The sequence below is a fragment of the Nanorana parkeri genome, unplaced genomic scaffold, assembly GCF_000935625.1.
Source record: "Nanorana parkeri isolate BGI_ZX_2015 unplaced genomic scaffold, ASM93562v1 scaffold994, whole genome shotgun sequence".
NCBI lineage: Eukaryota > Metazoa > Chordata > Amphibia > Anura > Dicroglossidae > Nanorana > Nanorana parkeri.
The window spans coordinates 287,652-299,420 of NW_017307262.1; the positions used below are offsets into that span (position 1 = coordinate 287,652).

The 11,769-nt window shown below is 46.7% G+C and overlaps 1 protein-coding gene across 1 annotated transcript; it reads left to right on the plus strand.

The window, feature by feature from the left end:
* Window positions 1-9,345, plus strand: CUNH17orf62 (chromosome unknown C17orf62 homolog). The gene is made up of 7 exons (XM_018566976.1): window positions 1-63; window positions 2,754-2,853; window positions 4,269-4,310; window positions 6,252-6,325; window positions 8,190-8,286; window positions 8,380-8,524; window positions 9,218-9,345. The coding sequence occupies exons 2-7, from the start codon at window positions 2,769-2,771 to the stop codon at window positions 9,339-9,341; spliced, it is 567 nt and encodes a 188-aa protein (XP_018422478.1). The 5' UTR covers window positions 1-63; window positions 2,754-2,768; the 3' UTR covers window positions 9,342-9,345.
* Window positions 9,346-11,769: the final 2,424 nt, after the last annotated feature.

The following is an 11,769-nucleotide window of genomic DNA, read 5'->3' on the forward strand; positions in this document are numbered from 1 at the left end:
TCCCAGCATGCCTCAGGCGGTTCAGTGTGGCTGGGGAAGTTGCTGGAGGTGAAGACAAGCAGGTGAGTGCTGCAGACCTGCGTCTGTGTAGCTTTCTGAAGGCACCAAGCATTGTGTATGGCCAGCATTGTGTATGGCCAGCACAGTGTATGGCCAGCACAGTGTATGGCCAGCACTGATTGATCGTATACAACAACTCCTGAGGTGCAGCATTGAGGTCCTTTGAGGTTGGCTACAACATTTTTCTTTGCAAAGAAGTTGCTACATTCATTGTCATGGCAAGGGAAGGTAGACAGCGCCCCCTGGTGTGGGATGCAGGCACTGGAGGGGAGCAGCCGGGTGAAGCCAGGGTGTTTCCTCCAGTCTCCCAGCATGCCTCAGGCGGTTCAGTGTGGCTGGGGAAGTTGCTGGAGGTGAAGACAAGCAGGTGAGTGCTGCAGACCTGCGTCTGTGTAGCTTTCTGAAGGCACCGGGGGGGGGGCTGTGTGACCGCTGAGGCACTGAGGGGGTCTGCTTTTCTGCCCCCAGCACTGCCCTGACCCCGGCAAGGGAGGGGAACGCTTGCACAGATCTCTATTTCCTTTGTCAGCCCCGCACATCTGGCTGGCTGGAATTCTTCCTGCGTCTTGCATTCTGCGCTCATGATGGAAACATTTTCTGTTGCAGTTGCGATTCCTGGCTTTTCGATGTGTTGATTTCCTGGACTTTGCGTCCTGTACGGGGGCACTTCTCTGGAAAGTAGGGTTGGGAGCCGCAGCCGGGTAAAGTCGTTTTTATTGGCTAGTGGTTCTGTGGTATGGCAGCCCTATACAGGCGTCTTTGTATGGCTGCAGTCCAAAGAGTATACTACCGCACCCCTTACCGGAAACCCCTTAGGGATGGGTGCTGAAATGACTGCGGACGGTGCAGCTGAGATCAATGGAGAAGCAAGATGTCACCTGTACACCGCACCACACCTGCACATCTTTTATTGGCACATATTGCCACGGTGATAGCGACGTTTCGGGGCCCATTCGTCAGGCTTAGTATGACCTCAGTATGGTATGCTGAGCGTGATAAAGGGGACCCTGCACGGCCCCAAAACGTTGCTATCACTGTGACAATATGCTTCAATAAAAGACATTTGTTTGAGCAACCTCTGCAGTGTGCAGGTGACATCTTGCTTCTACATTGTACAGCCGCAGGGCGCACCGTTGTCAGCCATACAATGCCCCCTGCATAATGGTGATTACATATGGGAGGGCATATATATGTATGCATATAACACCATGCAACTGCTAGGGGGCCCAGGAGCACAGAGGGCTAAAATTGTATAGTTCCACATGTAGCCTTAGTTTCTGTCTGTGTCACTGTTGGTGGCTTCCACTCACTTCCTGTCTGGTGAAATGTTGTCAGAATGACAGGAAGTAAAGGGGAATCTCTCCCGGACAGCAGAACAAACAGGAGTCGTAACCCTTTCCCGAAGAAAACAAAGTTTAGCCTTGACATGCTCTTTATGGATTTACTGTAAAGCATATTTATGGCTCTGTATGTACTACACGTAAAACCCTTCTTCAGGCACTTCCTGTTATAGGGTGACAACCCTCTATTCTTGTCAACCAATTGTGCTCTCGCATTGTCACGCTGGCTTGCAATAGAGGCTATAGATGGCTGTTTTTAACACACATTACATCGCTGGAGTGCATGTAGACAGGAAGTGGCTGCAAGGAGACTGGTCTTGTCCCCGCCTCCTCCTGTAATAAAGACAGGTCACTGCTGCTCTCTCTCCTTGTGCGGGGCGACTGGTCTTGTCTCCGCCTCCTCCTGTAATAAAGACAGGTCACTGCTGCTCTCTCTCCTTGTGCGGGGCGACTGGTCTTGTCTCCGTCCATCCTATAATTTCCTATAGTGGATGAAGCCTGCTGGGTCCCTCCCACACCTCTGCTCTCTGCACAAGCTATGTACAGCACAGTGATGATGTCACTGCTACTTTGTCACAGTAACATCTGGGTTTGCAAAGGCATGCGGTCCACACAAAGTGGAATTATGTCATTTGTTTTTATTGAGGAGTATTTTTAGATAAGAGTTGGTGTGCTCGGAGTTCAGCTTTAAGGGTTTACATATAATGATCTAGTGACATAACCAGGGCAGCCATCTTGTCAGATGAATGAATATAGTTAGAAAAGAACGGGCTAGGAGTGTTCTAGATGTCCCACGCATTTTCTACCAACCAAGGACAACACAATGGCTCACGTGTGCGTCAGTGATGTCATCGCTTCCCCATGAATTGATTAGCTACATTCTTCTAGAGCAGGGGTGTCAAAATCAATTTAATCATGGGCCGCATCAACATTATGGTTGCCCTCAAAGGTATCTGTAAGACTATATAAATGTATCTAATCTTTATCATAATTTCCTCTGCATTCCATTATCACTGGTTTTAGTAATAACTTAATACCGAGATCTGAAAGTAGAAGTCTAGGATACGACCTGGTGGGCCGGATTCGGCCCCAGTGCCTTGAGTTTGGCACATGTGCTCTAGAGTATTTCTTCAGTTGCAAAACATTTAGCAATGCGACACACTGGAGCTTCTACTACAATGAAACTTCCTTATTTCCTTCTGCTTCCTCTTCCCTCTGTCACCCAGTTACTGGTTTACCAGAAAGCAGGAAGTGGGTGTTACTCAACCCTCCATATTGATGAGATAAAAGCCTCCCCAGATAAGGCTGCCAGCCCATCCGGGTTTCTGGAGTCATTCCTTCCCTTTGTCTTCCAGGAAGAAGTCAGCCATGTATATGCAGGTGGAGAGCCACACGGGGACCCGTTTACACCTGAAGAGGAACCCCAGCATCCGCTCTTGGTCCCTTTTGGTTGGTGAGTTGACCCCCATTTCGTTAGATGGATGTAGACACGAGTAGCCTCCCTGTATAGCTTTCATCATAGTAAGCCATTTCGTCTATAGGGGTTGATGGCTACTCTTGAGCTGGTCACACACGTGGCAGGTTCAACTGCCTTTGATTAACTGAGAATCGAACATACGAATCGAAAGTGGTCGCCTGGAAACATGTAAGCTGCCATCCAGGAGTTCAATGGATGCGATTGATTGAACTTAGATTCAAAATCTGTTTGTGACTAGGGATGGGCTGCATGTTCAAGTCGAATGTGAGTTCGACTTGAACATCGCTAGTTCGTGTGTTCGTCAAACACACGAACTGTAAGGGCGTTCGGCGGTCTGTTCGACTGCTGAACACCCCACAATGCAATGTGCCTTGTGAAGCCCTAATTGGCTAAAGGCTTGCACATGGCCGTCAAGATGTCGCCCTGATGAAGGGACCCTGTGTGGCCCCGAAACGTTGGCTTCTTGACGCATGTGACATATCAATAAAAGTGCTATCCTTTTTGCACATTGCAAGTGAGTGCTGGTGACTAAGGATGGGCTCGGGCATGTTCGCAGCTCCACGTGCCGAGCCCGCCAGGAAGCTGACAGCGCGCAGCGCCAATCACAGGCACTGAGACATTTCCCGATCTCTGCAGCAGCGGACCGGGAAAATATCTCAGTACCTGTGATTGGCGCTGTCAGCTTCCTGGCGGGCTCGGCACGTGGAGCTGCGAACACGCCCGAGCCCATCCTTACTGGTGACCACTATCTTTGCCTGGTCTTCCTAAGACACGCCCCTACCTTCTCAGCACTACAAGTGTACATCAGGACATGCGATGAGGAGTGTGGCCGTGACCCGTCCATAACAACATAGAGCAGTGGAGTGATGGGGCTGAATAATTTATTTCTTCCAAGAAAAAAAATGTTCTTTAAGGCTAGGTTCACACCTGCGCGATCTGTGACCGCGCGGCAATCGTTCACGAAACCGCACGGATTGCCCACCACAACCAATCACGCTGGCGGTGCCATTATTTTCTAATGGCACCCCAAGTCGCGCCGGGCGGATCGCACTGGTTTGCCGCTGCAATTCTGCCCGTCCAATCGAACACGATTGTGGCTGAAAAAGCCACGCATCCTTTGTTGCAAAAGAAGGTACTTGTACCTTTTTTCAGCGTTGGCCGCACGGATGTAACCCCATTGAAATCAATGGGGCCGCGGGGCAACTGCCGTGCACACGCGATCGTGCGGTCCCGGGATCGCTCGGATCTCAACCTAGCCTTAGGCATCTCTAAGTGAAAGTCGTAACACCTGGCCGCAAAGGACTATAAGGACAAAAAAAAGGGGTAGACTTAATTGGGACTTTAAGCAATCCCTGGAATCATTTTAGGAATAACGTGTATTTGTTTTTTAGGAATCTCCTCGGTGGGGCTGGCAGCTGCGTATTACAGCACAGGTAAGTTCCCTCTGAATACAAACTCTGCCACAGGAAGGAAGGGGTAGGAAGTGCTGCATGCATCTAGAAGGGCACCTACCTGCAGCTGCCTCTCACACTTATCTGTCATGGCTGAATCTCAAACCATTTTGACAGGCAAAGTGCTGGCACCTTGTGACAATGCCAAAACATACCCATCCTCTCCTACCTCCTGAACATTCCTATTGATCAGTGAGGCTGCCCATCACAGCACAGGAAGTGACAATAGCAATGGTGAAGTTGGGGCTTAGTGGCAAGCTTTGATGCTATCCGGAATCCTATCCATGGCCCGGCATTCACCCTTACAGGAAGGTTTGGGAGGCTGCCGCAGATATGAGCACCTCCAGGTGTCTGCACTTCATAACTGCAGCAGCTTGCCCTGCTTCCCTCCATTGACAGAGTCTTGGTAAAGTGCACCTGTCTCTTAAACAACCCTAGTGACAGAACAAGCTAAAACTGCAAATGAGTATAACGTGTATTGTTCTCCAGAAGCCTTCAAAACATCAAAACCACATCAAAACTGTGCTACTCTCTTTACTTCTTAACATGGAGCTTGTTTGCTCAAGATGGACAATGGCATTCCATCAGAAGTCTCCAGGGTCTTCTAGGGCCCTCTAAAGTTAGGTTTGTCCAGGCTTCTCTAGTTAACTAAGTTTTGGTTTCCTGGAGAACTGGGCTGACTTCGCAGTCGGCTATCGGCTCTTCAGCCGAGACGGGCTGCATCTTAATAAACTATGGTTAGCACGAACACATATCTGTACACGGAGAACGGAACGTTTGTAACTATTGTGACGTTCGGGGATATTAGCACATATGGTGAGCGCTTAAGAATGCAGTCTACTCGCAATATCTTCAGTTTAAGGGCTCGGTAGCCCACTTTTTATTCACAACAAAGTTCATATATCCATCTTGGATACCCTCGCAGGGGTTGTTCAACATAATATTCGTGCAAGGCTTTAAAACAGCACAATAGCAGCCTCCTGGCTTCCACTTTAAACCTTAGCACTTCTGACCCACTGGTCCTCTTTGAAGTGCTGTCCCACGCTGGTACTGGTGGCCACTCAGGCTCACTGCTCTCCTAGTCTCACCAGTTCTCTCCCAGCCTCCTTGGCTGTCTTAGTGTGCCTTCAGCACACTCACCACCTGACTCCTCTCTGACTTCTGGGGGCGTTCTCCTGACACCTGAACACGGTCTGTTCCTCTTTCCCAGCAGGAGCTCATTCCCCTAGCCAGCATCCTTTTCTTAATGGCCGTGCACACCTGTGCAATTATCGAGTGCTGGCCACTGCTAAAGCCTGGACCCAGGACTAGGGATCTCATCTTTCCTCCAGAATCACCTTGAAACCTCCCAGTTCCAGGATCCCAAGCAGAATCCAGACAATCCTTTGCTTCCTGAAACGTCTCAGCCCATCTGGCTGAGAGTCCCAGGTGATCATAACACCCAATTCTACAGTGGGATTGCCACACAATAGCACACTATGTAGAAATGACTTCATTTGCTTTCTCATGGTATATTGCCTCCACCCCATCTTGAGTACTATCATATTATCTTAATGGGCTTTTGCTCCCTTTGGGTTGGTGCACATTACAGGAAAGTCTGGACTGGGGTGGCTGGAATAAGCTCCCTCTTACTAGCCCAGACTTATGCCTGCCCTCCCCATCCTACGCCCAAGAGCGGTTTGATATCCAATTTCGAAGATGAGTAATTAGAAATTCCTACAGAGGAGGATGAATGAATGGTCACTCCACAGTGGCTGCTGTATTGTAGATACTTTATTATAGGTTGTTTCCCATTGGTTCTACAATGTGTCTCTGTTAAACTAAACCACCAATCACAAATGTGTTTCTTTGCCCTGATGTTGTTTTGGTTTGTTATCGAAATGACTCTTAATTTCTCATACTTGCATTTTTCCCTTTCTCTAGACTCCTTTGGTTGGAGGCTCTTCTATGTGGCCGGCTGTCTCTTTGTGGCTATGCAGAATTTAGAAGATTGGGAAGTAAGTCAGTTTTGGTATTAAAACTTCAAACTTTTGCTTAAAAGCACATTTCTATCAAAGTGGATTTCCAGCCAAAACATTTTGATTTACTTCTGAGTAGTGTCGGGAAGAGTGCAAAGTTCCATTAGGTTTTTATTGTTGTTTCATAAAGACCCACAGGGTTATTCACAAAAGGGTGAAGAGTTTGGAGGAGGCGGGAGAAGTGAACAATCTAGGACAAAATAAATTAATTGGAAAAATTCTCCAATTCAGCTAACTTTCCAGTTCAGCTATGTTATCCTTGATCAGGGGTGTCAAACTCAATTTCATTGCAGGCCGCATCAGCATTATGGTTACCTTGAGGGCTGGTTGTATCTTTAAGACTATATAAATGTTAAAGTTCTATGGTGGACTATGCGGGCTCTCAAGTGGCTGTGCAGGTTCTAAGGTGAGATGTGTGGAATCTCAGGTGGGCTGTGCGGGGTCTATGCTGGGCTGTGAGGACTTTCAGGTGGCCGTGCGGGGTCTCAGGTGGGCTGTGCGGACTCTCAGGTGGGTCTGATTTCCACATCAGGTTGCCTAATGATTCCAAATTTCAGAGGATCTCAGCCTTTGTTAGGCCGCCTGCTAAAGATAAAGTGTATGTAGACCTAAAAATAGAATTTTTTTCAATGCACTGTAAATCCTTTTCTTGGAGTCCATTGAGGGACATTGGACGTCAAATAGAAGACCTCTGGGCAGAAATTATGCGCATGTCACATGACCTAGTCACATGTCTAGTCACATGTGCCAGAAATCCAGGAACTAAAAGGAGAGCTAATAATCTGCCCTTAGTAATAATGGTCACTGTCAGAAGACTGGGGAGGAAAAGAGAAACAAGGTATGCAAAGAATACAAAGCCGGCAATTATCTGGAAGTGTCTGTTTGTGGATTGTCATTACTAAACATTTCTAAAGGTGTTTTTTTTTGTTATTTTAAAGATATGGGTAAAGGTCCGCTTTAAATACTGGAGGTTCTTCATAGCTCCTGAAGTGAGCAAAGATCGGAGTCATCGAAGGGAATTTATCAACACTGGAGCAGCTGTGCATGGCAACCAATCGACACTTCTCTCTCATTTTCAAATCTTAACTCCACAAACTGAAGAGAGAAGCTGATTGGTTGCCATGTGCAACTGCTCCAGATTTAGTTTGCTCCAGTTTTGATAAATTCCCTTCAATGCCTTTTGGACTGGTATGTATTAGTCTTTTAGGTGCCCATACACTGCGCGATTCTCGTACGAGAATCGCGGGAAATCCCGCGATCGTACGAGAATCGAGCAGTGTGAACGAAGACGTGCGACCGTTTCTTCTGTACGGTCGCACGTCTTTTGTCTAAGGAGCATGCTAGAAAACCAGCCGAAAATCTTACGATTTTCGGCTGGTTGGAATGATGCTCGGGAGACAAATGCCGAACTGGCCGTTGTGCGCACGCGCACACTGCCCGTTCAGCATTGCAGTCGTCGGAAGCCTGCCCCTCAGGGGGGCGGGCTTGCGATGATCGCAAGTACGATCTGCCTGTCCAAGATGGGCAGATCGTACATTTTTTAAATTACTTTACAACCATCGCAAGACTAAGGTCTTGCGATGATTGTAAAGTGTATGGCCACCTTTTGAAGGGAGCTACTTTTTTATTTTGTTCGAATGGCAACAGAGTCTCTTTAGGAGCAAAACGAAATAACCGTACCACTTTACTGACTTTTAGGTAACTTCGGGTTTGCTTCAAGAATAGTTACTTTTTAACTTTTGTGGAACTTAGGAACTTGCAGCTTCCCATTTGATAAAGTTCCTCTTTTAGTTACACTTGGCCCCTTCATCAGTTGTTTTTCTCCATTGTTTTTTTTTCCAAGGAAGCCATATTTGACAAGCGGGAAGGGAAGGTCACCCTAAAAACATTCAACTTGTACAGGAAGCTGTTGACGTTGTGTAAAGGAGGCCAGGAACAAGGTAGGTGGTTCCAGTTCTGTGTTCCGGGGCTGGTGGAAGTGGGCATCACAGATGGATCATCCTTGTTGTAAAACATTGTTATCTCTCCTGCAGCGGTGGTGCTCCTCAGCGAGATAAGAGACATCAGCGTCCAAGAGGAGAAAGTGAGATACTTTGGGATAGGCTACCTTATTGTGTTGCGTCTTCTGACGGGAATATCTCACGCACTTACCCAAAGCGCAGTACTGGGAGGACGCAGGTAAATAAGAGACACGGTGCCAAAACTGTCAGGTACACAAGGTGGTGCCGCCTGTGACGGACCGCCTGGTACCCCACCGACTGGGTACCTCCGTCAGACATCAGCTTCCTCTCCGCTGGAACCTGAATTCCAGTGACCTCAGACCAAACCTGCCTAATTATTGGACAGAACCAATGTATTAGGACAGAAAGCTAAACTCCTCAATCATCAGACAACATCAATGTGGAAGTGAAAACCAAGAACTGACTTTATTGAAGAAAGCACACAGAGTTTATACCTCACAGAATCAGATAAGAGTTCAGTGTGTTGAACAGTTCCCTCCCCTAGACAGCCGGGTGCCGCATTGGAATTCCTTTAAGCACAGACACTCTTTAAACCTAATGAATGTCCTTAATTAGATAAGAGCTCGATCATCCCAAACAATGGTCACTCCCAGACAGCCTGCTGCCTATAATGAACATAGGGTCACTTAAATGTAATGCATGGGGAAACATGCAGTATTTTCAATCCACACATAAACCTAGGAGAATGGTTCCATGTAACCCAAGAGGTCTGAGGGGGGGGGCTCCATAGTTCTACCGGTAGGTCCATAGTCAGTAGGAAGGAGGCTAGCCCTCAGGCTCCTCCAGCAGCCCCAGTGAAGCTTCAGTCTGTCACACCGCCTATTTCATATCTATATCTCTCCGTTTTTAGTGATGTGGAAGCCGTGGCCAAACTCCTGACCAACTTCCTGGAACTAGACATGGCAGGATTCCACTCCGGAATAGCAGAGGAGAGCAGCGACAGCGAGGAAGCCTTGGACAAAGATGACGAATGAGTCCTGCACACCACAGCCTAACAAAATACTGAACGTGAGCTGTATTGCCCATCTAAGATAATGTCTGTGGCAACAATGAGACACAACCTACTGTCTATATAATCCTTCCGGGTGACATCACAGCCTGTGGTCTATAAATGGTTTAACTTTTCAGTGACAACCATCACTGTGGTCCATCAAGCTTTTTATTATTCATATTTTTTTCCTTGCACTATTCCAATTGCTTTAACTCCCGTGCCTTTTGACGAACGTGCCTTCGTTTTCTCAATTCCAAATATTTGTATAAGATGCACACCAAATCGACGCGTGGATCAGTGTTACATCCTATGGAACTTGAAAAATACTCCCAAAGCCTGGTTTCCGCGGGGCTATGCTATGGGGCCAACTAAGTATCTTCCACCAGAGATCAATGGTAACAGATATTCCATGTATCAATGACTCCGTTCTTCATATGATGTCATCTAGGTATATACTATAAGCTGTCTGGCCTTCATGCCTTGCCTCTCCTCACCAAATAACCCATATTACACCAGATATATACACCGGATAAGAAGTTGATGACATTTTACAACCATTGTTTTTTTTTTTTTGCCTTGGCCGGCCTATCGGCGCGTGACGTCCAAGACTGGAAAGCAGACCTAGGTGAAAGTTCACTGTTCGTGGTACTAAGAAATGACTTTGGCATAAGACACAACTGCTGTACAATTAACAAGCTTACTACTATAAAGATGCAAAGGAATTGTACAGACCAATAGGAGCTTGCAATCTAACACGTGGGGCCGTGTTCCTTCTTCTGGTTGGCTACTGCAGATTTAGCCCCGTGATATCCCTTTTTTTCGTTCCATTAATAATCATATGAGAACACAAAACTCGTTACCTTCAAAATATTTATTATGAGCTTTTATAATGGTACCGAAGTGTGAGGCAATCCTAAATCCTTCCTAGTCCAGAAATATTTAAGGGGAACCTGTCAGGGTAGCAATTAACCATTTAAGCAGAGCCTCAGCTACAGCATAGAGCCAAATGTTTTTGGACACCTGATCTACACTGTATGGCCAAAAGCATTTGGGAATCCCAATGAAATCATTGAATTTCGATGCTTCTAAATAAAAGGGTACTGCTAATGCTGCAGCATACAAAACGGAAAATTGTATGCTTACCTATCGGTCATTTTCCTTTCCTAATGCCAATACATGGCAGCATACGAATGGGGGGCGGAGCTATAACCATTTGGATGCTGCCATGTTTGGGGTCCACACAGGTAGCACAGAGACATAAATCCAATCAACATGGAATGGGACAAGGCAAATGTTGATTGTCCATTGGTAAAACAAAACCAAGGAGATCTGTGACTCCGCCCTTACGGAAAGCATATTGTTTAATGAATGCGGTACTCATTCTGCTTGTTACAGACAGGTGCGGGGTTCTAGGCACCTGACCACGAGCCGCAAAGTGTTAGCGGCAGGGCTTTGTTTTTATGTATAATTTATGTTTAACAACATGTTGTCGTTTTGTATTACTTGAAACTACGCAGCCGTTGTGTAATTATATATTGTGTTTTTATACAGCAAATAAAAGTATTATGAGACGATGCTGATGAATGGCAGAAGACTTTTGGGATCTTTAAGGCTACAGTCACACCTACAGATAAGGTGCATTTTGGAGCAGCAGAAATTCCAAATATGCCATTTAGAAGTGGCTACTGTCACCCGTTCAATGCAGCGGGCGCATTCGAAAGTGGCGGTGTCCTATCGAAAGCTCCAACTCATCGGAATCTCCAACTACCTCACTTCCGGTGCTCAGAAAGACTGGAGCTCTGTACAGTTGCGGTGCGCGCATGGCGTTTTCAGAATACTCGTCGAGTTTGCCACCTGCTGAATATTGTTATAATGCGGCTGTACAGAGCTCCACCAGTCTTTGTGTTTTGCAGTCTAACTCCGTCTGGTCGAAATCTCCAACTTGCAAGTACCCGGCAGTGAGGTAGTTGGAGATTTCGACGAGTTGGAGCTTTCGATAGAACACCGGCACTCTGCATGTACCGTATATACTCGAGTATAAGCCGAGATTTTCAGCCCATTTTTTTTGGGTGAAAAGTGCCCCCCTCGGCTTATACTCGAGTCAGCGCCAGCACGTCATCTTACTTACCTCGCCGAGCGTCGCGTCACTGCTGCTCCGGAGATCAGGCACTCTATATGTACATGTACTATATACTACATATAGAATGCACTGAACAATAGATTTACAATTATCCTCTGCTAATATGAATGGGTTAAATGATCCGTAGTACATGATATGTAGCCCTGTACCCCCTTTTCCACTTACAGAGCTAGGTTATTTTTCTTTTAAATAAATATTCATGTAATTTTATTGGTATCTATCTACCAGTAGCTGCCTCATTTCCCACCCTCGGCTTATATTCGGGTCAATA